This window comes from Myodes glareolus, chromosome 13 (genome assembly GCF_982192425.1).
Source record: "Myodes glareolus chromosome 13, mMyoGla1.1, whole genome shotgun sequence".
In the NCBI taxonomy this organism is placed as follows: Eukaryota; Metazoa; Chordata; class Mammalia; order Rodentia; family Cricetidae; genus Myodes; species Myodes glareolus.
Window position 1 is genome coordinate 25,611,641 of NC_142038.1, and position 26,692 is coordinate 25,638,332.

Genomic DNA, 26,692 nt, shown 5'->3' on the forward strand with positions numbered 1-26,692 from the left:
TCCAAAAAAACATTACAAGCTATTGCAATTGCTCTTGGTTACCCTTCAGAACATGACAGTAAGAACTTAGTGTTGAAGATAGCACCTACTTAAGTCATGAGCTCATGGTAAAATAAATCTGGTACAGACTTGGAAGCTTCACCCCCTGGAAGCTTTAATAGTGTTGGAAGGTGCTACATAACCTACCAGAGTAGAGAAGGAGTCATCACTCATGCCCTGCTGTAAGCCCTGTTAGCTACAACAATTAATAAGATTAGACAAGACATGACCCCTGGTGCAGTGGTGGCAGAAGCATCATGGGAGTAACCAATCATATTCTAACTGGATTTAAGTCACACTGCACAAGATAAAACCCACATGTGGCACACATACAGGGACAAAAACCTAGGTCTAGATAGTTGCAGGCCTTACGAGAAAACCTGATACTATGATAGTGCTAAATGGGCAAAGTAGTAAACTTACTCCTAATGACACATTATATCCATACTTCATTGAATCTCTTGACATTCATCTGAGAAACTTGTGTTTTCAGAAGATGGTGTTAACACAGAGACCCAGAAGGTCAACACAGAAAGAGTAAAGAGCAGAGGCTAGAGAGTTTTCAGCCCTGTAGAAAGAGGTGACAGATGAGGAAAGGGAAACATGTTTTTGGACACCACAGGGCAGCTCACATATGAACTCGCAGCAGCTGTGACAGCATGCATAAAAACTGTGTAAGCCCACGCCACACCAAATACCAGCGCAGAGAGGAGGCTGAACACACAATCCCATCCTTAGCCATGGAGCAAATGGCAATTGTTAACAGGTGGGAGAGGGAGAAACAGATTCTTTCCTAAGAGTGTGTGTAGCGCCTGGTAAGTTAACCACGCTTCAAAAGAAGGCCACGTATCCAGAAGTATTTGGATGGAGGAACTTTGTCATGAAGGGTTAAAAACATAGACACAGAGTTGGGTGGGAAAGAAAACGAGGTGGATTTGGGAAGAATTGGTAAAAGGAAGGAAAATATGATCAAAACATATTGTATGACGTGCAATACTCACAAAGAACTTATAGAAAGGAAGAGAGAGGAGGAGGAGTGAACTAGCAGCTCTCCATGCTAACCAGTATAAGGTGAATGATGGAAATAGAAGGAAAAACTCAATGACACAATTTCCAGAATTTTATGGGAAAGGAGTAGAGCTGTAGATCATGCATCCTTATGTTTGTTTATTCATCCAGGAATAAAAAGGTGACATTTCTCCTCAGAACAGTGCATTGAGGCAGAGAAAAGAAAGAAAATGGGATGTGTTAAATAGCATAACAGCAATATCACATTAAGTGAGAGCCTTCTTAGGAAATCTCTATCAAAGTGGGATTGTTGAGTTCAGTGTGTAGATTATTTTATATCTATCACCACCAGGTCTGAAAGAAATCAGAGTTGAATTTACTCCAACTTAGAAGAAGGACAGAAGGAATCATAGCAAGATCTCAAAATACTGATGGACCCATCTAGGGACTGTGACTTCAATATACCCAAGATGCAAAATAACAAAAAGTTCCAATGACACTTAGAAAACCTTAAAGTATACGGTGATTTTATTTTCAGATAAAGGTCACTTTTCTGGATTGCATATCTTGAAGTATAGTCAAGAGCAACGGATGCAGATTGGGAGAGTTGCTCTGCAAATTCTATTGATTAGAAGACTATTAGGATTTCCTAGGTTAGCAGAAAAAGGGAAAAAAACAAAGCTTGAATATAAACAGCAAAGTCTTCTAAAAAGTAAAAACAGAGGAATGTGGGAAGGCTGAAAATAGGCTGCGATTTGGCGAGAACATTTACCAAACAGCCTAGAATGCAACAGGTCGTTCATCTACTTTGCAAGCATTAGATATTTAGGATGCTTTTATTTCCTGTATTTCATAACTAAAACTTGCAACTCAGCTCCTTAAGGCCTGGCCTTGCCTGCTGAAGCGTGAAACATCCGAGGGGGTGGCGTGAAAGAGGGATCAAACGCAGAAACAGCCAAGAGAATAGACTCATGCCAAGTTAGTGGGCACTCAACTGAGCAGGTGACCCACCTCTGTGGTTTAACAGGCCCCTAGTCCGTTCTTCTTAATGCTAGCTGTAACTTCAAGCTGACAACAGAAAGTTTGTTCAGGTAACTTCTTTTTGTCTCCTCTATCCTTAGTCAAAGTCAGTTGTGATATTTTATGTTTCCCTGTATCTCAGATTCCCCCTTTCCATTCTATGGTTGTCATCCTTGGTTGGTTTATTTTGCTTTCCTCTGACATCTTCCTTTTATTTTCTTTGCATGTGAAAATAGAAAAATTTCACTCGTTGTGGGTCTCTCTCAGTTCTTTATGTCCCATTGCCTACAATTTTGAGAAGAAATAGAACGAATACAGGCCTAAGGGGATGATATAGACTTGGAGTCTTGAGTTCAGTCTCTATTCTAGACAGCATGTCATTTCAGGCACACAGTGGTGCTGGGAGAGGGAATCGTTGGTATAGTTCTCCTGTCATTCTTTAGAGCAAAGAGACTCTCTCGTGTCTACAGGCCTGGAGCTTGTGTGAGACCACCATGGCCAGCTTTGTCTTGATACAGCATCTCCAAGGGCACTGAGTTTTCTCACATTAAAAAGTTATCTGTACTCTAGACTGGGAATAAACTAATGGCATTTTCTTAGTTTTCACCACAGAAGACATGGGAAGAAGCATCTGCTTGTACCACGTGATCACCCTCTCTCTGATGCTCTCTACTTTGGCACATGTTACTTTTTCAGGTGAGCAGTCTGGGAGATAAAAGTTTGATTTTCTTAAAGTTGTAGAGAAAATAAGAGTAATTTATTTTTTACTTTGGATCGGAGTGTTTTTTCTGAAATATGAAATGTTGAGCTTGTAAGTTCAAACTACATACTTTTAAAAATGTATTTCCTTCAGAAGAAAAAAAAATCAGCTTTGTTTTCTGTATTGTAGGTTCTTCTCAGCTCTAGGTTTGGAACCAAACCAAGTCTTCTAGGGCAGAGAACATTCACTGTAATGTTCCCGTTACAAGTAACGCCTTGTGTAAACATGATGTCTTTTCCTAGAATAGACTTACATTTCTATGTGGAATTAAAATTTTCTTTGAAATATGACAGTGGGGGAAATGCCAATAAAGAACATTGGCATTTTGTGGGACTGCTGTTGGCATGTGTCTAAGTAATTGTACAAAAATCAGTGGGTTTGCGTAGTCTAGAACGTAAGTTCCATGCCAGATATCTCAAGACATGTTTACTATTCTGTGGGTAGGCTTTAGAGCTTGCCTGAGTGACCTTCAAAGAGCGGAAGTTCAGAAATTCGGTAAAGTCCAGTTTTTCTTTACATGGATTATGCTTGTGATGTATATCTAGGTAGTCTTTGCTTCTTTGGAGACCACTAAAGATTGCTCCTTTCAGGAATTTCTATGGTATTGAACTTTGTTTATATTTGGAATCCACACTGAGTTAGTTTTTCTTTATGCTGTAATACATAGCTCACAGTTCTATTTTTTCTATATATGCACCTAATTGTATCAGCATCACTTAATGAAAAGGCAGCTCTTTCTTTTCCACAGGATCGCCCTGATACCCTTTGTAAAAACTTGTTTCTCCTTGGGTTTTTAATTCTGCATTATTTATCTAGTAGTATGCCAGCAACAGTCTATGCTGATTTCTACAGCCTTTATTTTTGGACCTGTGTTATATCTCACATACAAAGAAGTTAACTAGTGATGACCACAGTGAGGTATGAGAATGCTCTTTAGATTAAGACTTTGGATCCCGTGGTTGATGACCTGAGTTCAAAGCCCATAACTCGCATGGTCGAAGAACTGATTTGTGCAAGTTGTCCTCTGACCTTCGCACGTGTGCAGCTGCCAGTACTGAGTAACAAATAAGTAGAATCTGCATGGTGGATGTCCAGATGGCTTGCAGACTAAAGATGCTTGTCACCAAGCCTGATGATCTATGTTTGACTCCCAGGACTCACGGTAAAAGGAGAGAATTAACTCCTGTAAGTTGTCCTCTGATTTCCGCAGGCACACCGTGGCACGTTTGTACGTGTGTACGCATATGTGTGCATACTCACAGATATAACTGTAATTTTTAAAAGAACACACAAACAGATAGACATTTTTTTTCTTAAAAATCTAAGGGAATCAAGGAAACAACACAGAAATGAAAGCAAATAGAAACAGTGAGAAAAAAACATACCTCAAAAGAAACATTTTCCTCACTAAAATGGGCAGTATGAAATGAACCCAAGTCATCCTTAAATACAGGATTTCAGTAGCAATAACTTCATTCCAAAGAAAAATTAAATATAGGTCTGTACTTGTCAGTTTTAAGTCTTAACTTGACATCTACAATCACCTGGGAAAGGAGTCTGAATGAGGAACTGTCTACATCAGGTTTTCCAGTGTGTGTCCTGATTGCAAACTGATGTAGCAAGACCAGGTCCCTGGTGGGTGGCACCATTCCCTAGCCAAGGCATCCTGGAAAATGGGAGAAGAGAAAGCCTACAGAAAGCAAGGCAGTCGAGCGAGGGTGCACGTATCCTTTCTCTGGGCTTGATTATTGATGTGATGCAACTGCACCGTGTGACTTCCTGCCTTGATGTCTCGGAAATGAGCAACTAATTAGAGTTGTGGTCCAAACAAAGCCTTTTGTCAGGATATTTGTTACAGCAACAAACATGAAAGTAGGGATACTGAATTCTAGTGTGTGGAGTTCTTTTCCACAGAAGATGAAATAAAAATTCTGTGAGCTATTTTCTGCAAATTTTAAGCTTAAGCAAATAAGTAAATATATAATGAATCATGAAAGGCATTTTTTTGCCAGCAAAGGAAATTACTCTAAAAGTCCTCTGATAGCTGAAAACTAAACTATTGCTTATAACATATAATGCATGGGTCAGAAAAAAATTATAGAAACAATTTTAGAGTAGTTTAATTTGTTTCTAATTTTTTTCTTTGTATCATTATTATTGTTGTTAGATGGATATTCAATAAGGGAACTTGAAAATAAAACAAAGGGATACCAGGCATAATTCTACAGACCTTTAAGCCTAGTACTCCAGAAGAAGAGGCAGGGAAATCTCTGTGAGTGTGAGGTCATCCTGGTCTATGTTGTGAGTTCCAGGACAGCCAGGGACACATAAAGAGACTCTGTCTCAAAACACCAAAATTAATTAATTGGGGATTAATCTCTACAGAGGCAGATTGTCTTTTATTAGAGCAATGAAGAGCAGGCATCTCTCCATAGGAAAAGAAACTGCACCAAGGTGAAGGAGCTTGAGGGTCTTACAGGTCAGAGAGGGAACTTTTGAGTGGAAAATGCCAGATGCTGGTCTGTTTCCTGCACCCCCAAGCTATAAACTCAACCTGAAGTTCTTTCTGTATGTTACATTCCTTGTCAAAAGTTTCCCAGCTCCTAACTGTCTGCAGATGTCATCAGAGTGTAAACTTTTCTGTCAGAAGTTTCTCTGCTCACCTGGAGGTTTCAGGTCATTTGCACTTCAGCTTTTTTTTTCTTGTGTGAGTTTGAATAAGGGGTGTGTTTGTGAGGGGTGATGCATATATTTAGAGGTCAGAGAACTACGTTCAGGAATCAGTATCCCTCCACTGTGCGTGCACGCTAGGGTTCGAATTCAGATCCTCAGACTTGAACTTCCTAGACCATTTTACAAGCTCCAATTTGAAATTGATTTTAATGAAACCAAAATAAATAAAAAGAGTTAACATTGCACGTTTCTATTATCCTTTCTGCCCTAATCACACACCATCCTCTTTGTATTCAATTTCAATTTTCTGGGCTTCCCGTGTTGATTTTTATCCAAATAACATTTACACATCATTACCCTCTAGCTCTCTACAAGAAGATGGCATACTAGAGATGTCTGTTTACAGCTTATTTTTCCTTACTTGTATTGAATCTTGGACAGTCAAGAGCTCATAGCTCACAGGGAAATTTCTGTTATGTAGGAGTTATGTAGAATTTCACTGAGTAGAGGCAGCAAACCATCTGGCAGCTCTTCTACTGGAGTATTTCATCTTACTGTGGAACAGCAAATAGCGCTTCCATACATAATCTGATGCACATGAGTTTTTGTATTGTTGGAGATACATCCTTGAAAGAAATTCATTGAATTGGGAGTGATGAGTTAAATGAAAATTCAAATGTAATTTGGCCCAATATTGTAGTCTCCGTATTAGAGAGTAAAAAATACCTCTTTCTCAGCAGCTGACACAATAGGTCATAAGTGCCTTTTTAGTATGATTTTAAATAACTCATCATGAATTAAATGGAGTATCTTTTTCATATTTTGCTCCTGTGTCTTCATTGAGTTTGTGTGTGCATAGTTATATATGTATGTATATTGTCTATTCTGAAATTGGCTTTTTCTTTTTTCTTTTCTATTTTTCTTTTATTTTTTAAAAAAGAAAACAAATTATCTTTTTTTTTTCATTTTTACATACCAATCCCAGTTCTACCCCTTCTCTCCTCCCCTTCCCTCCACTGTCTTCCCAACCCCACCCCACCCTCTCTCCATTCCTCAGGGAGGGTAGAGCACATTTCTTTGAGGAAGGATCAAAGTGCTCCCCACCATATCTAGGCTGAGCAAGGTATCCATCCAAAGAGAAACTGACTTTATTTATTAGTGAGCTCAGGGCATCCTACATGTTGTGCAATTACTCTATTATTGAGATATACTTCTGGTCCTATATTCTGAGGCATAGATTGTAATTTAGGAATGTTGTTCCTTGTTAAGCTACTATGCGGTATTTTTAAACCACCTGAGATAGAAACAGAACTATAGTCGGCCCCATCTCCATTTGTTCTCTCACAGTTGGTCTCTCTCTGTAGGCACCAAGATCATCTAACAAAACCTGCTCTCAGAGCCAGTCTCCTGAAAGCTGGGGGCTTGTTCTACCTCCTCCTCATCAATCAGGGTACCCATATTAAGTTAGCATCCTAGCAGGACCTGCAATAATACACTACTTCTATATCATATGTAATGTAACAGAAGTCTGAAAGTGCATATAATTGTAGAATCCTAATTGTAGAACAAGGAAACTTACTGTTATAAATAACATTATAATTCATACAACTCCAAATTATTTTTATTTAGCTGATTAATTTACTTATTGCCATGCTGGAGTTGGAACCCAGGAGTTCATACATGCTGGACCCGTTCTCTGCAGCTTGTCACTCAGTCCAGTACTTTTCCCTCAATGAGATAGCAATTTCCAAATGAAGTATGAGCTCTGAAAATTATGTATAGGATAGATAAGCAGTCCACAAAGGAGTACCACCTATAAATTCTGTAAATTGTCTTCCATGGCTCTATGAGTTAGTGACTAGTGGGTGAGGTTGCATCACATCATGCACTAGTTCTTCTAACTCAGTGTATTCGTGCTTTGTTTGCAGAACTGATCAGTTCAAGGAACCCTTCTAGGTGGCCTAAGGTAAACCTCAATTCTCAATTCTATATTCTTCTTCCGACCGGATCACTCTTCTCAAAGGTGTCTAAGACTGCACAGAGGTGACGTGCATTGACAGATTTTCACACGTCCTTGCTTGGACACACATCTTAATCTCTCCAGGGTGGACTTCCTCTCAGGTAGCATAACCCTTATAACATACACACTAACATGCTTTAGTAAATGTTACAGTGCAAAAAAAAAAGTCCACACCAATTAGATATAGCTGAGCATTTAATGAAATAACAACCATTGCTTGCTCAGCCACAAACATCACTTATCTTTAGTCTCCGTAGACATTTCTCATTCTTACCAAGTATGTGGAAAGCCTGCCCTAAGTTCACAAACACAGAATGACTAATAATGAGTGAAGATATGTGTCTTTACTCACAAATTTCTTATATAATAGCATACTGGAATGGAGGCAAGGTCAAAGGAAAACTGTGTACTTGGGGTTTGGCAGGGATTCTATGATGATGATGATGATGATGATGATGATGATGATGATGATGATAATTTTTTACTTTTTTATTTTTTTATTAAAAATTTCAACCTCTTCCCCTCCTCCCATTTCCCTCCTACTTCTCCCCATTTCCCTTCCCCCTCCCTCTCCAGTCCTAAGAGCAGTCAGGGTTCCCCGCCCTGTGGGAAGTCCAAGGTCCTCCCTGCTCCATCCAGGTCTAGGAAGGTGAGCATGATGATTATTATTGAAGTGACTATGGGGTACATGGGGTCACTACATAACAAAAATAGAAACAAAAGCTCACCTGATGGAAGTTTAGAAGACAGGAAATCCTTAAATGTTCAGCTAGTATTAATATTTAATTAGTATTTAATATTATTGCTATGTGGGTTAGAAGTGAAAGGCAACTGATAAATGGCAGGAAATAAACTCTTACTCTTGTCTTGTTTATGTTTCCAGCCCCCATGCAAAATGTATTACCCAATAGATCCTCATTATGAAGCAAACTGTCCAGATGTGGTAGCATTCGTTTGTGCTACAAATGGCTTAACCTACAAGAACGAGTGCTTCTTTTGTATTGATCGGTGGTACGTTCAAAACAACATGTAACTAATGTATTTTTTTTACTCTATAATGCGTCAAGATACAAAACACTATATTGAAAATTTTCATGACACATTTTGAGTAATCAACACATAGATCAGGCATGTGTGAAATATGACATGGCAACAGGAACGGACGAGATGGGTACGCATGGAATTGTAGAAGCTGTGGTGATTTTTAAAACGCGCCGCAAGGGAGAAAGATGCCAGGCAACAGGATTCACACGGAGGGGTTTTTATTAGGGAAAGGAGAATGTAAAAAAGAGGGAAGGGAGGGTGGGAGACAAGCCTTTAGGGACAGGGGTGGCAGAAGAAAAGAGAAGCGAGAGACAAAGAGAAACAGAGAGAGAAAGAGAGAAAGAGAGAGAGAGAGAGAGAGAGAGAGATGAGCGGTTGGCAGGGACCTTTTAATAGGGAACATAGTGAATGTACACAGGACACTGTGTACTGGCTACAGCTGAGGACATAGCCTGTCAGAACCCCAAGGGCAGACCAGTACAGATGCCTGAATACTAACAGAAAGATCCTCCACTTTAGGACTTCATTTAGAAGGTAGCAACAGCATGTTTAAGAGCAATGTCCTCTTCCTTTAAGGAACTAATGTCCTCTCTTTTCTTTAGGGAATTCGGCTCTCATATTTCGTTTGTCAAATACGGAAAGTGCAACTAGCAGCGGATGGGACGCTTTCACTTGTTCGTGCTTCCCATTACTTTGTTCTGGAAGTTATTTCTTTGGGAATTTTAGGAGCTTAATTCGCAAACTGTATGCACACCTGTGCCCTACCCAAATTTCAACCAAACAGAAAGCAAAGGAATCCAAATAATGGAAAAAAATGTCATATTTGTTGCAAATAAACATATTAATGAATGAAATGATTGCTATTAATTTTTGTGAACTGATAGTTTGAAGTCAGTTTCCACATGGAGAGATCTATAGTCTCTCAACCCAGCGAGACTGCTACTTCTTTCTTTAATTAAACTCACCGAGTCTCTCTGTCAGGCATACTTGGCTCCACTAATTTCACTTAAAGCCATAAAAAAAAAAAAAGAGGAAACATCCTTCCGATGAAAAGTTAGACTCCAGAGCAGGAAGTCACGGAATTACCCAGGCTTTGTGCTAGCTTCCAAAATCCCTAAATAGACGCTACACTTGCCATGGTCGGAGGAGTAACATACCAGAGAGATGGAGAGTGACACCCTAATGAACATTTCTGACTCAGAGAAAGAAAGAATACATGTGGAACGAGTTCAAAATTCTTCCCTTAGTTTTGCCGTTGATTGTTTAAGTTAGGGTCATATCGCTGTCCTTGGCCCTCCAGAAGGACAGTCTGTTCAGCTTAACCAACTCTCCCCTTAAACCTGATGTACATCTTGATAAAAACCAGCAGCTCCTCCATTTGGGAGTGAGGAAGTGAAGGCTGTTAAACACTGGTTCTCAACCTTCCTAATGCTGCAACCCTTTAATTCCAGTTCCTCATGTTGTGGTGACCCCCTCGCTATAAAACTATTTTGTTCCCGTGTCAGAACTGTAATTTTGCTACTGCTATGCACTGTAATATGATGTGCAGGATACCTGATATGTGACCCCTCCATGAAAGGGTCATTCGACCCCAAGGGGAGTCTCAACCCACAGGATGAGACACACTGCTGTTAAGTCAACGATGAGCTTCTGAATTATAGCAGAAATATCCCATCACTTAGCAATTAATGTTGCTAGTGGTTGACTTTGGAACTAAAAATTTAAGAAATACAATTGGCAGGGCATTTTTTTACTTTATCTTTGACTTCTGTCTAAAGATCCACTTATCCAGAATCAAGAATCTTAAGCTAGGTGTGATGGTTTGAATGAGAAATATCCCTTATAGTTTCGGCCATTTGAATACGTGGTCCACAGATGTTCCTAGAGTCTAGTGAGGTTTAATAGGTGTGGCCTTCCTGAAGGAGGTGGGCCACTAGGGAAAGTCTCTCAGCGGCGAAGACCTCCTGTTACTGTTAGCTTGTTCTCTCTGCATTGCACTTGTGGTTCAAGATGGGAGCTCTCAACGTGATGCCAAGACTGCTACTATTGCTGCTGTCTCTCCCTGATGTCCCTCAGGAAACAAGCCCACATAAAGCGTTACTTCCAAGAGTTGCCTTGGTCATCGTGTTTTATCACAGCAACAGAAAAGAAAAGGCAGCCCTGAGCATGGTGGCACACACCTTTAATCCTAGCACGAAGCAAGCAGAGGCAGGCAGTTATCTGTGGGATGGAAGCCAGCCTGCTCCCACATAAGTGAGTTAAAGTTCCACCAGGTCTACATAGTGAGATAGTCAAAAAGTTGAATCCCTGAACCTTTCACTTTTGGAAAGAGCCTTTCCCAAAACTTATTTGTATTGGAAGCCAAAGTCTTTTGACTGGCCGCAAAGGCAATGGGGGCATCCACTTCCAGCAACACCCTATGTGTACAAATGCATGGTAGCAGGTGAAAGCCATCTCCCCTCTAACCCTTAAAAAAATTAAGATTCAGAATTATGATTTCTGCTGTGGCAACATGGACAACAGCTTCTTTGCAGAGAGTGGCAGACCAGACCCACCTTGACCTGGGCAGGGTTTAAAACAGCGACTTATCACAGTCTTCTTTAACATTCTGTTATTATTTGATGCCGATTCTGCTTTTTCCACGGTTCGCTTCACTCACAAATGTGTGCATTATGTTTCCAAGATCCATTGCCATGTGATAAACAAGCTTACCAAGACTTTTATCCTTGTCATAAAATGCTACTCATGGGACTGGAGAAGTAGCTCAGTTTGTCAAGTGCCTGCCTAATACGCATAAAGCCCTGGATTAAACCTTCGGCACGGAATGAACAATGTGTAGTGGTGTACACTTGCAATCCCAGCGTCAAGCTGGAGGAGCAGAGCTTCAAGATGATCTCAGCTAGATAGTGAGTTGGAGTCTATCCTGGGGTACATTAGACCTTGCCAAAACAAACAAACATGATTGTACTTCCTTCCCCTAATTTACTCTAGTCTGTCAGAAAGATACTTTTGTTGCTGAGTTAGTAGATAGTGGGGATGCCCATTTACTCCAAGACTTGGCATTTTCTTGACCGGCTAAGGCAGTTTCCAACCCATTTCTAGAAATGCAGTGTTAAAGCACTTAGCATCGGATTCAGTGCCTTTTCACAATCTATCTCTATTCTCTAGACGTTGGCCATACTCCAAAACATCCCAGGGATATTCTATTCAAACATACAGCCTTTTTTGCATGTCATTGACCAAGACAATGGTAATATCCACATGTATACAGAACATCAAATAGATGGGACCAGAAAAGAAATTTCCTATGACATAATAAAACACTAAATGGACAAAACAAAGAAAGGATATTAAAAGCTACAAGGGAAAAAGACTAAATCTTTTCTAAAGGCGGGCCAATTAGAACAGCATTCGACTTTTCAGTGGAGACTCTAAAAGCTAGAAGAACCTGGACAGATACTCAACAAACTCTGAGAGACTACAGATGCCAATCCAGACTAGTAAACCCATCAAAACTATCAATTACAGTCGAGAGAGAATGAAAATCATTCCACAATAAACCCAAATTTATCTATCTGTCTGTCTACTGACCCTGCTCTGCAGTAGGCACTAGAGGGAAATTTTAGTCTGGAGAGATATATATGCCAAAGAGGAACAAGGAATAAATAACCTGAGAACAGCATGTGAAAAGAAAGGGAAAGACACCCACACCATAACAACAAAATAACAGGAATCAGTGAATTCTGTTCATTAATTACTCTCAATACTGATGGTCTCACAGACGAATGAAATGCATTACAAAATAGAATCCATCTTTCTGCTGCCTCCAGGAGACACACCTCACCATCAAAGATAGGCATCACCTCAGGGTAAAAGGATGGACAAAGGTATTCTAAGCAAGTGGAATCAAGAAACAAGTATGGATGGCTGCCTTAATGTTCCCCCCCAAAAAATACATCAAACCAAAACCAATCAGAAGAGATAAGGGTGGAGCACTGCGTGTTTATTAAAGGAAAAGACTCACTGAAAGGATACTTGAATTCTAAATATTTATGCACCAGACACAAAATAACCCAAGTTTATAAAAAAAAATTGCTACAACTAAAGTAACATATTTCTCCTACACTGTGATAATGGGTGACTTCACCAACTCCCACCAAGAGACAGTTCATTCAGACAAAAACTATAGAAAAAAACCCTCTGGAATTATATAACACCGTAAATCAAATGGACCTAACATATCTACAGAACATTCCATGCAAACACGAAAGAGTATACTTTCTTCTCAGCAGCTCATGTAACATTCTCGAAAATTGACCACATCTTAGGACATAAGGCAAGCCCCAAAAGATACAAGAAAATTGGAATAACAAAACACCCTACATTCTGTCTGTGAACCACAGGTTAAAGCTGGATATCAATAATAATAGAAAAAGGAGAAAGCTTACAAACTCATGGAAACTGAACAACTCACTACTGAGTGAAAATTGAATCAAGACAGAATTCAGAAGGAATTAAAATTTGTTTAGAATTGACTGAAAATGAAAACACAATATACCCAAACATATGACAGCATGAAGTCAGTTCTAGCAGTAAGTTCACAGCACTAAGTGCCTACATAAAAAAATTGGAAAGACCTCCTATTAATAACTTAATGAAAGCTCTAGAAAATAAGAATAAACAACAATCAGAAAGAGCAGTTGGGGATAAGTACTCAAACTCAGGGTTGAAATAAATGAAGTAGAAACAAACGAGCAAACAGACAAACAATATGAAGAATCAATAAAACAAAGAGCTGGCTCTTTGAGAAACTCAGCAAGATTGATGGGACTCTAGTTTAATTAAACAAAAGATAGAGAATCAAATTTAATAAAATTAAAGATAAAACAGAGACATTACAACAGACACAGAGGAAGTTCAGAGAATAGTTAGGACATACTTAAAGAAGTTGTACTCCATCAAACTGAAAACATGAAAATAATGAATAAATTTCTTGATCTATATGACCTCCCAAAGTTAAATTAAGATGAAATAATAATTTAAGCAGACCCATAGCTCCTAGTGAAATATTAGTAGTAATGTAAAACCTTTCAGCCCATCATTTTAATGAATATAGACTTGTGTGCTTTGTTAACTCCTCCAGGCAATTCTAATACAGACCGTGTTTTCACACTGGGTCCCGCATTTTTGCATATGCTCAACAAGATGGTGCAGAATGGAAAAAAAAAATTAGGGAATGGAGAAGACTGGGAAGATTGTTTCTTTAAGAGTGGAATTGTTCTCAAATGAGAATTCTAACTTGGATAATAAAAACTGCAAATGTACGCGCTTCTCATTGTCCCTTATCTAAAGCTACTCCCTATTTGGTGGTGATTCCACAAGCTTCCTTCTCACACTTGGCCAATCCTCTGAGTTGCCCCCAGACTCCTCACAGCTTTGGGGCTAAGGACCTAAATTCTTCTCCTGTATTCTAAGTATACACACCTAGCCAGCTCCCTGCAACCTCTGTGGCTTCACCACGTGTTCTCTCCTCACTTGTTCTGGCTTTATTTACCGTCCTCGTCATGCAGTCTCTTGTGCGGCTCTCACTTGGTTGGTGACTCCCTCACTTCAACTCCATTTGTCTTCCTTTGCCCTAGTTGCCATGTTATGGAGATTTGGAGTGGGCGTCTTTTAGGCTGTGTCTATCCCACTTAGGCTACATCTACCTCCAGCCCACTATGTTTCTCTTCTTTTTGTTTGCCACCTATTTGTAAATAGGCAGCAACTCATGCTCTTCAGTCCATATTACAGAGATGTCCGAACCCAATAAATATAATTTGTCTTCCTAAAAATAATTGCAAAACTGTAGCAATCTCTCCAGGACTCTAAATGGGGTGATTTGACTTGCTAAATTTAGAACGTCAACAAGTATGGAGATGTTGGAATGTTGCAGGTCCAGAGCCTAATAACAACTCATCCTGGGCCACCCACCCTTATCTACCTTAATAGCCACCACTTAGTCACTTTGTGTCAATCCTAATATTCTATGACTAACAGTTAAGAAAACCCTTGGACAAAAGCCTCATTTCCACCAACCAAAGACTAAGAACACCGTCAGAGAGTACATGAGGTCTCCAGAATGGTTTTCTCTACTTTGCTTCAACCCACATTCTGAGTGCTCCCACCAATGTATCTTCACCATGCCTTCACTTACAATGTGCTTTGTTATATCATTATTAAAGCCTCATCAAATCGCTACCACACTGGAACATGGATTTGGTGATAACTAAATCTGTTCCCAAGCTATGGTCGCTAATGTTTAAAACGCCAGAATAAACTCTCTCCTACCCTTTGAACTGACAGGCTTCTTTACGTAACCGTAATTGTCTGATGATTGGTTAATTGCCCACACTGGTGAACTTGCTCTCCCACTCAATTGATACGGAGTCACCCAAAGTTCCCACCCTGAATCAAATGGTCTGGCCTGTCCTACCCTTAACCCTCAAGTGTGACTAGCACCACCCTATAATCTGGTGCACCCAGTTCCTATTCTAAACAAAACACACCCATAAGGTGTACTATAACACATCTAAGGAGCCAAAAGCAAAGAAATGGCTCATTTGGGGAACTAGGCCAGATTCTGTTCTCCATAATCCCTTTTTCTCTGATCCCACCACACTCTGTTCAGTTTGGAGCTCAGTTTTGTTTCAATCATGTCAATGACTCCTTCTCCTTCTTCTTCATGTTTATGTTCCAAAATCATTGATTGGGTTTATAATTATTTTTTATTATTATTACTATTACTATGACTCCACTTTTCTCATTTCTCCAGATCACCCTGATAACCCATTTCTTTGCCACAGCTCCCATCTCAAAGCGACACCTCAGTGCTCCCAGCACCTCTAGTGCTCACACTGGAACTGCAGTTTCTGAGGACTCACATTTCAATTTGAAAGACTACAATCTAGCTTGCCTTTGGGTTTCTAATTCTCTGGCACTCCTAGACCAAAAAACCTGCCTGCTTTCTGTCACAGATATTCCTGTCCCTACTGTCTACTCTTTTTTCAGGCTTTCTCCTTTTTCACACAAGTCCTCTCTTGCAGCATGGTTCAGCTCTGGTCTGTCTCATTTTCCATTGCCTGTTTTGAAAAAGAATTTCCAAAGTTGAGTGAGAAAAACAGAGGATGATTTTTACACTCTAAGACTTGGGTCAAATTGCCAAAACCATCAAGTAACAACATCACTAATAACAAAGAACCAACTAAAATGGGCATTACTTCAGAAATCTGAACATTTACAGGATATCTCATCTGTAATACATTTAGGTACAAGGCATTTTGCAGTGAAGAATTCTACTTTATTATATTTATTGAATTATTGCAGATATTAATAATTAAAATATTACATTGATTATATCAAGACAAATTAAAGAGTATGACTAAATTATAATAATATTTCTCTAAGAAAATTTTTACAGTTTTTAGTATCAAATAGAATACATTAAAAAATACATTCATTTATTGAATTTATTTAATTGTCAAGGAATTTCTGTTTAGTAAGTTCACCTAAAAACAAAAGCTATCTTCAAAATTATCAGGGAAACTAATGCATACATACATACATAATGCACACATTTTATAGTCTATGCATTATAAATACACTTATTGTTTCATTTATACACAGTATATTATAACTATAAAATATCTGTTATTACATTTTCAAGCTATAAATCTTTCTTAAATTAAATATAAAGATAATATGACTAACATTTTAAAAATAAATTACTAATGATAATCCTATGACCATAGTGGCATGTTTTATAGTAACTTATTTAAACTTTTCTTTTACTGAAATGTGTAAGCATTAAGCATGTAAATAAAATTTCTAGATAGTTTGTTTCCTAATTAATTGTGCAAAATTTTCTCAACTCTTAAACACATGCTATAACTGTTATTGTTATATTATATTGTGCTTATTAATATTTGGTACTTACTTTAACCAGAAACATCTCCCTTTTGAATTGAATTACACTTTTCTCCTTTTGGTTAGTTTTCAGGGAATTGCGTACATTGTATTTTGTTCATATTTGCCTCTCCGCCTACTCTTTTCAGAATCACCCCCACGACTTCCCAACCTGTCCCTTGTCTTGCTGCCAATTTGTGCTCCCCATATATTCTTGGATGGTCTCCCCTAGAGGGTGGTCAACCCAACAGAGAAAACACTCTTAAGGAAAACTGACTCCCTCTGCCAGAAGCTACCAGCTTCTTAATGGAGACACTTTCTTAGCGGAGGTCCCCTTCTCTCAGATGACTTTAGCTTGTATCAAGCTAATATAAAATTATCCAGCACAAGAGATATCACAGTTCAGGTACTCAGTTTTGTATTTATTTTTTATCTTGTGGTGTCTAATGGGGACATTGTTGCACCGTTGTAGGGGTCACTCCATTTAGATTCATTTTACATGTATTTGTGTACATATTTTAGAAAGCTTCCACAGTAGGTTTTTATATAATTATTTTGAAATGTCATTAGTAATTAGGTTACTTAACTGTTCCTTTCCATATTCTCTCCTCTACTCTAACCATTCATCCCACCCCAATACAACTCTTCCTGGTTCTTTATTCCTCTTAAACCCTTTACACCACTGTGTTCTAGCTCTCCTCCCTTGAGCTCATTCCCCAATGATGCCTTACTAATTACATGACCTCTATGGGCTTTCAAAATGGAACAGACATATTGGAAGACTCATAGCCAATGTATGAAAATGAGAAAAAAACCTCACTCAGAGTGACTGTTCACAGTTTCACCCATTTACCTGTGGATTTCATCATTTCATTTCTCTTTACAAATGCATATATAAGAGAGATTATATTGTTCTTTGTAATTTTAGACAAAAGTAGTATGATTCCTTATGAGTTTTGCAAATATCCTTAGTGTTATTAGTCCCTCTTTTCCTCCCCTTCTGCATTGGCGTCCTTTCCTCATCCTCAGTTAAAGCTCTTCACGTTTTTCTTATTTTCCTCTTCATATAAGTTGCATCCTGCTATTCCTTTCTCTGGCACTCCTCCATAACACACACACACACACACACACACACACACACACACACACACACACGGAAACCCTTTTACTTTTCTGATTTCTGTGGTTACTTCAGGTTATTTACTCACACCAGAAGATTTGGAACTAGAAACCGCCGAAGCGAGAATTTGTGGTGTTTGTCTTTCAGGGTCTGGGTTGTACTGCACAGCCTAATGTTTTTTTAGTTTCATCCATTTACTTGCAGATATCATGATTTAATTTACCATGTTTTCGTTATCCATTCTTCAGTTGAAGAATATTTACATTGTTCTCGTTTCCTACCTATTGTGAGTATAGTGGCAATGTAGAAAACTGCACGCTAATTTCTGTCATTTTGTCATGTTTTATTAAAGAAATTTTTGTTTATATATTTCTCATGCCTCCTTAATTGTGCTTATAACCCCGCCCTTTCAGAGACATGGCTGTCTGTGCAGCAGCCCTAGTCCTGAAACTAGTTCTATAGACCAGGCAGGACTTGAACTCACAGAGCTCCCCCTGCCTTTACCTCCCAAGAGCTGGGATTAAAGGCATGCGCCACCACCACCCAACAGCTTAAACCTCTCTTAAGCCCTAAGTATTCCTTCTGGTATCCTCTGTAGAGCTGACTTACTGGCTATAATTCCTCGCATGTTTCATCACAGAAAGGTTCTCTTCTGATTATGATGATAGTTTTCTGAGTACAATAGTCTGGACTGGCATCTGTAGCCTTCCATAAATTGTACAACACTGTCCTAAGCCTTCTGGCTTTTAAAGTCCTCATTGAAAGAATCAGCTGGTGTTCTGATGGGTGTGACTTTGTCTTTCTTGTTGTTCTCAGTGCTCTTTCCGTGCTGGATTGCCTATTCCATTCATGTCTTGGGGAGTGTTTTTTTCTGGTCCTGTCTATGTGGTGTTCTCTATGCTTCTGGTATCTTGATAGGCACCTTTTTCTGAGTTTAGGGAAGTTTTATTCTCTGATTTTGTTGAAAATATTGTCTCTACCTTTAACCTAGATTTCTTCTCATTCTTCCATATTTAACATTTTCTTTCATTCATTGAGTGATCCAGTTCTTCTCCTTGTCTTCAAAACCCAATGCTCATTGGTGAGACTTCTCTCTGATCTTATTTTTGACTTTCTGAAGTTTCCATTTTGAGTTTTAAGGTTTTTTTTCTTCATAGATTCTATCTCTTCACTAAACCCTATTTTCTCATCTTGAATTGACATTTTTTCATTCACCTTTTTAGCTATGCTTTCATAATCTTCATTCCAGAATGTATTCATATCCCCTTTGAATTTCTTAAAAATATTTATTATTGTGATTTTAAAGTCATTGTTTTGTACATCATTCAAGTTGCCTTTTTCTAGGAGTAATAATTTTGGAGGAGACACATTATCTTGGCTATTCACGTTGCTGTGAGACTAAAGCATCTGAAGCTAAGTTGTTGATAGTATTTCTTGGTTCAGCTATCTGGCCTTTACTTTATTTAGTGGGTATTTAAATCTGTTGTTGTTTCTATAACTGTCAAGATGAATATGACTTAGGGTTCAGTCTTGGGAAATTCAGTGTTGATGTTCAAATAGAGTATCAGATGTGATCCTGGTTCAGTTAGGGCTAAGTGAAACTTCTGAGCCAGGATCATAATTTCTGTAGAGTTATAAGATGTTCGTGGAAGATCTTCAGAACTCTAGGGGAGGTCGAAAGGACTCATCCTCAGACGTTGGGGCTGGTGGAGTAGAGATGGGAGTCTGGAGTCTGTATTTGGGGAGAAGGAACATGTGACAAGTTGGGACCCAGTATTCTCAGGCAGGCCACCTGTGGGTGATAGAGTTGACAGTTGAATTTGGGGTTCTTTAATCTGGAAAAGAGGTGTGAGTAGGTGTGGAACCCATGATCCTTAAGCAGGAGACAGAGGTGAGTGGAGTTGGCAATAAGAATCTAAGATCCCTCCCTAGAGAAGTTGGGCATGCAAGTGGGCAAGAGGACACATGGTGAGTTGGCAGGCAGTGGAAGAGGGTGGCGTTTACAGCCGGAGTCTGAGTGACTACTTGAAGAGGAAAGGTGAGAAGATGTGACTATCACAGGTTGAGAGCTAGTGATCCAGGATCTCTGTCCAGAGATAAGGAGTGGGTAGGCACAGGTCATGTGATCCTCTGGCGGGGGCAAGTCCCATGGAAGTCTGGGATTCCTATTTGGGAAGGAGAGACCTATGATCTCTTTTTAATCTACAGTTTCCTTTTTTTAGGATTTAAGTGTCCTAGTCAACTATGCTATAGAAATGCTCTACAGATTTAAAAACTTCATAAATTTTAAATTGCAAGCTATTCTATGCAGTGATAAAATCTCACACCATTGTGTTCCAACTCAACCAGGATATGACTCATACCTTTCTCTAGTATAGCTACACTATTCAGGCCATTATCCCATTAGTCATTCTTGGTGGTCAGATGTGCTGTTGCATGTCACATTGTTCCTATCCAAGTAATCACTTTGTAGCAATATACTACAGCATCATGATACCTCTATCATTTACTTTATCTGATCTTAACCTCTCATCACACATCACCATGTATTAGGGTATAATGCAACACAATATGATACCTTGTGTAATAACATCCATTATAGTATAATTTAATTTTTAATTGTTTGAATGTGTTGCCAGTTATTGTTGTTTATTTCTTATGCCTAATCCATAAAAGTTTACCATAGGTATGGGCACACATGGAAAACACAGGATTCTGTAGAAGCAGGTACTCACAGAAGGCCATAAAAAGAACCTTCAGAAGTTAAGAGGAGTGTAGTATACAGAGATAAAACCGAAGTAAAAAGCCAGGAATCACACTTCTCCTACTTTCAGTCTTCAAGATTATCCGTTTAGTGGTGGAGTGAGTCAAAAGACAAACTCAAGAAAAAAATTAGTTTGCCAGCATTTCCAGGGAAGGAGACCAGTCTGGTTAAACCATGTAATTACTGTGGGCAGGAGATACTTACAGGAAAAAGGGACAGTAACAGAGATGTTGTATTCAGGGAGTTCTGGAAGATTAGACTAGAAGAATGGGAGACTGGAGTCATTGTTGAGGAAGGAGAAATGAAAGCTAAAGAGAGTCTTAACAGCGGGGCTCTAACTTAGTAGAACTGGCGTCCTGACAGAAAGAACAGATTTCAGGTGTATGTACTTAGAGAACAGACCGTCTGGAGGTCATTGTAAAGCTTGTCTGTCTGGAAACCAAGGAGAGAGACCACAGGAGAAACTTGCCAAACCAGCCCTTTGGTGATATCTCACTAGAACTATGAGGAAAGAAATCTCTAATGTTTAAGCTCCTCGATGTTTGGTATTTTGTTACAGCAGCCTTAACTAATATGTTATCTCGTGCTGGCTGACTTTTAGGTTATAAGCATGCTTTCAGAGCACAGCAGATGGCATGTGTACATGTCAATCAATATCCGGATATGTGATGTGAACCAAACGGAGAATTGGTATAGTCTGTTCTCATCCTCTTGTCTCATAACTGGAACTATTCACTGACATGGACCAGAAGGTCATTTTTTAGTAATAGCTTCCTGAAGAGGATGTTACAGGGGATGAGGAATAAAAGACAGAGGATAAAAACCAGGATCTGGGGGTTTTGCACAAGCTATATCTTATGCCAAGCAAGCTTATTAAAAAGTACAGCATATTATATACTATTTTCAGGGGTTGGGTGATGTGGGAGAATTGTCTGTATTCTGTCAATCATATTTTAATAAAACGCTGATTGGCCAGGCAGGCAGTATAGGCGGGAAAACCAGACAGGAAGTAGAGGTGATGCAATGAGAACAGGAGAATTCTGGGAAGCAGAAGCTCTCTCTCAGCCATTCCTGTGCAGACCATCGAAGAGGCAACATGTAAACTGTCACACTGAGAAAGGTACTGAGCCCATGTGGCTAACATAGATAAGGATAATGGGGTAATATGTTATAAGAGTTAACAAGAAGCCTGACCTAATGGACCAATCAGTTTATAACCTTATAGAGTCTTGTGTGTGATTTTTCTTTGTTGCTTGCCGGCTGTTGGGGTACTGGGAGGGACAGAAACCCCAACAAGCCAGCCCTCATGTTACAGTTGGGAATGGAACAAAGTCAGCAAGAAGCTAATTAAGCAATGTTGGACTGTAAGAACACAGGTATAAATCAAGATATTACTGACTGAACACACAGAAGCCTTGGGGATGATAGCCACAGCCCCTATGGTGGGAAGGGTTGGGTTCTCAGGCTATGAAGCCACAGCTCCCCCTCAGACCATTACCAGCTCTGCCAAGCATAGTCCTGGTTTTGAGAAAGAGCTTTGCTCCTCCGTACATCAGGGCGGCATTGTCTCCCCAACACACAAAGGCATGATGGAAGCTGTACTAAGAAAAGACAGGGAAGGGAAAGAAAGAAAAGCCAGAGTACAAGGTAGACACACAGTGAAGGAAGCAGAATGAAAACACATTGACCAAAGATGACTCATGTCAATGGAGATGGCACTGTAGTTTTCTGGCTGCCCAGACCCGAATAATTACACAGAGACTAAACTACAACACTGCTTGCTCAATGATTCAGATGTACTCCTAGCTACCATTTCTATTAATCTGTGTATCACCATGAGTCTGTGGCATACTGGTAAGGTTCTGGCATCTTTCTCCTTTGGCAGCTACATGGTCTCTGCCTAACTCCACCTTCTTTCTTCTTCTCTCTATGCTTAGACTTCCCACTTGGCTATATTCTGCACTGCCATAGGCCAAAGCAGTTTCTTTATTAGCCAATGGTAATAAAACATATTCCCAGCATACAGAGGGAAATCCCACATCAGGCTTAGCCAAATGTATGAACACAATTTAAAATTGTAACAAGGAGAACTTGAGGTATTAGGTGGTATGCCTCAAAAGGCATAATACCCAAAGGTGTCAAAGGGAAGGAGCTCTGGGGGCTGGGGACAGGTGTGGGTACGGCAATGAGAAGGGAGAATAGAATAAAGTGCAGAACACCAGCCTCCCCTTCATTGCGTCACCCCGTAGCCCCGTCCTTCATTTCTCATGTTAGTTTTTGGTGGGATTTTCTTCTGTTTAGTATTAGGCAAGGGACCCAGAATTTCATGTGTGATCGGCAATTGCTTCAGTCTTGAGCTACATCTCCAGCCCCTAAGGATGGATTTTAATGTTAATCAGGAGAAGTGGAGGAGAAGGAACTAAGACCCTTTATTTTGTTCTTTACACATATTGGGGTATGGGACAGCGCAGGAAGCATTGGTTCAGGGACCTTCTCACACTGGGAGCCTCCCTCCTTGCAGATCATGACATGTAAGGAACGGCACACACTCTGCAGCACATCCCCACCCCTTTCTGCCGGTCATTTACAGCACCAGCTCTGCTCCTGACTACTTTTGCTCTGTCCATCTTCTATTATTTCAGTGCACTCCCAATCCACCCCTTTGCTAGACACTTTAAATCACCCCATTAGAAGAATTAAAATGTATCATCCTTTGGTTTAAACTGCTACCTTTTAAGCCTTTGGGTTTTTTTTTTAAATCTCAGCTGAAACCAAGTGACTTCTGCCTCTCTCATAAGGTGGTTTAAAGTTTTAAGGGAACCAGTTCAAATTCAGAGAGTACGGGTTCAATACATAATAATTACTTAATATATGTTAGTTTTCTTATGAAAGTCTGCTCCTATAGATACTGTTCTGTCCCTGGATTGTGCCCATTTGTGATGCAGTTTCCCTAACGTCACTCCCAGGAGCTGACCCAGGAGTACCTCGCTCAACCATTATTCCAATTATTCCAATCCAGTTCTTTCATGTGGTACCCCAAATCTAGGTGGGAAAATATGCAAGACTCCAAAGCTTTTGTCTTTGGTTTCTCGTTTTCTGCATTGATCTTCACACTTTTCCCCACTGTATGGACCCACAATCGTGGTCCTCACACAGAATTCAAGGTTCCTGTTTTGAAAGGACAAACAGGGGAATGAGCAAACTGCCTTTGGCCTGAAATGGGCTGCTTGCTCACCCCAGAACTGTGCCCCCCGAGTGTGTGGTTCACTGTTCAACGTGAAAATTCCCGCTCCCCAGAAGTAGTTTCCAAAACCCAATCTAGTCCCACACCTGGTCCCTTGACCTCACTCCTCCTCACACTTAATCTCCACCCACCCTCCTCGGCTTTATTTTTTGTAAACACCCAGAAGGTCATGAACTCAGCCCCACCCTTGAAAAATCCATTCTGACATTTGCCTTCTAACCACAGCCTGCACAATTATTTCTGTTCTCCACACCTACTAAATCCATATTTTGTTTAAAACTTGACCTTTCCCAAGAAACTAGCAGGTGTTTCTGGAACGCATGACTCTCTTCCAAACCTTGGTAATTCCTCACACAGAGATATGTCTGTCAGATGTCACAGGTGTACTCATTCTGCATTCATAAAATCACTCCGTGTCATGTGGACTTTGAGAAAAATGGGCAGCAAGCTATTAATTGCGCTGGAGCTTTGTTTAGTGGGCATCCGTTTCTATATCCATTTCAGATGATCTGACAGTGTCCCATCTATTTTGGTGACAAACCTTCTCAAGCTACAGCACAACTTAATTCTTCTGTTGTCAAAAGCAGGTTATGATGGGCTCCATTTCCTGGTCTCTCCAAAGAGCTGTCTCCACACTCACCTACCTACCTAGTCACCAGTCTTCTAGGACAGAGGGAATGGCCTTTAGAGGCCTCCAGTTAGCCTTACAGGCCTCCAGTTAGCCTTACAGGCCTCCAGCTAGCTGGTCTCTAGTTTGCCATCTAGACCTCTAGTCCATCACCCTCCACTCTGTGTCTTTGCCTTTGACTTCAAGACATTCAGTAAATACGAGACTTTGCTGAATGAAGCCAAAGTTTCTGCCATCTCGGTCTTATTCCTCATGCTCAAATATCCAAAATAATACTTTGAGAGCCTGTAGTTCCACCGCGTCATGATCATCCGCTATCTCATTCACACTCCTTTTTCACTAAAAAACAAATAAATGAAACAATAAACCCTATGCTTTAGAACTTAAAAAAAAACTCATCTTGAAACATGATGGCTTCAGGTTGGTATTCATTATCTGTCAACTTCCATAGCAATCAATAAAAGTTACAACTGTTGATCCTTATTAGAAGCATCACTTCTTGCTTGGGACTCAGCTCTGCATAGTCTCCTCCAGTAATTAGTGTCATGATGTTAGAACTATAGAAGTCTCCAAAGCTTCAAATTGCAAACTGATTGAATCAGGGCAATGACTGCCCTCTTCAAAGTGTTGTCGTGAAACTTACATTCCACAACATGAGCTACCATATTAATACCTGATTATGAGCCTAGCACTTGATACAGTGCGTGCGCGCGCGCGCGCGCACGCACACACACACACACACACACACACACACACACTCACTCGTAAAAGAATTATATATACAGTCATCTTTTAGATAATGATATTTTAGTCAACAACACACTGCACATAGAATGGTAGTTCCAGAAGATTATAATGACGTTGAAAAAAATCCCCATTACCTAGTTGTTTTTAGCCATCATAACTACTTTACCCAATGTGGTACATAATAGCTGTGTTTCACAGTGGTAAGTTTATTGGTAATGATGAAATGCATTCAGTTCAACTGTACTACTGGTCATATAAAAGTACGTTGTGCACAATATGCAGACACAATACCCAATAATAAAGGATGATAAATAGCTAGTGTATGTTGTATTATATACTTTATATTATTTTAATACTTACTTCTTATATGAAAAGAAAGTTTATTATAAAACAGTATATTACTGTGTTATTTCAGGCACAGCTTTATATACCTCAGGTTTACAATGACTCTTAATTGTATTATATATCTAGCACTTTAATCTCATGCTATCTTATTCAAATGGTCCTAGAAGAAATGAACTATAATATACATTTTGATATATGTCTACATGCACATGTAAATACATGTAGATTATGTGTACAAATATGGTAGCTTGGGTGTGTGATTAATTATACTCTCTGGTTTTTATACAACAAAATTGTCATAACATACTACCTGCCCTGCTACCACTTCATGTGTGTGCGCATGTGTGTGAAGGTTCACTTAACAGTTCAAAACATCCCATGGGGTAAGCATTAGTTGTGTTTCAGAGATGAAAAATTAATGTCTCTAGAAGTTAACTAACATATTCAATGGCTTTTAGGTGAGCAATTCAAATGAGATCCAGGGTATACAATGGTAGTTATTTTAACAAGATTATATTGCCCCCCCCTCAAAATATGCAAAAGTCTAAATTTTAAGGTGATACAATGTCATTTATAAGTTGCTTAATATCATCTGAATATCCTGTGTTTTAGAACACACAAAATTGAGCTTACTATGCAATGATCTTTATAACCTACTGCCTTTCTAGGTTTCATGCATGGCCTGAGCTTTGCAGACAAACAGCAGGCACTCAGACAACTGTGCCTGGACAATGCAGCTTGCAGTTTAATTACCAACAACCCAACTGCTGACTCTGATCTTTTCACTGAATGCTAACAATTACAAGCACATGTTCAGACACACTGTGCTTCAGAGCAGGCTTTCATGTTAAGGGCATTTAGCTCTGCTGTAACTAATGACAGCCTCATGGGACAGAGAGGATGCTCAGGCTCTGAAGCAGTCACTCTGCCGTTTGTCAACTACTTGTCATTCTTGTGTTGACCCTTCAGGGGACGAGGCAAGAGTGACCATCATCATTCCATATCCCTTACAGCTGGGGAAGAACATGGGAGCCATAGCTGTGTGACAGGGAAGGGAAATGACAGGGGCATCTCTTCTGGCATGGAATACAGATTTCATTGATGGAAAGGGACAGCCTTCAGAACATTCCTTCACCTCCGTGGGCACCAATCTAAGCAGTGACTGCTTTGCCCATTTGACAACCAGACTGGTCTCCATACAGCATCATTACCTGACCACCCACTCATAGGGGTACAAGCTCTAAGTTCTAGAAAACTCAAAATTACAAATAACTGTTGTATGACCGGGCTTTCCTTTCTGGTAAAAGTCCACAGCTTCATCAACAGCTTGTCCAGT

At 39.6% G+C, this 26,692-nt stretch overlaps 1 protein-coding gene across 1 annotated transcript; it reads left to right on the forward strand.

The window, feature by feature from the left end:
• Positions 1 to 2,684: 2,684 nt before the first annotated feature.
• On the forward strand, positions 2,685 to 9,397 carry Spink13 (serine peptidase inhibitor Kazal type 13). Its single transcript, XM_048419198.3, has 4 exons — positions 2,685 to 2,763; positions 7,429 to 7,466; positions 8,404 to 8,531; positions 9,167 to 9,397. The coding sequence occupies exons 1-4, from the start codon at positions 2,685 to 2,687 to the stop codon at positions 9,213 to 9,215; spliced, it is 294 nt and encodes a 97-aa protein (XP_048275155.1). The 3' UTR covers positions 9,216 to 9,397.
• Positions 9,398 to 26,692: the final 17,295 nt, after the last annotated feature.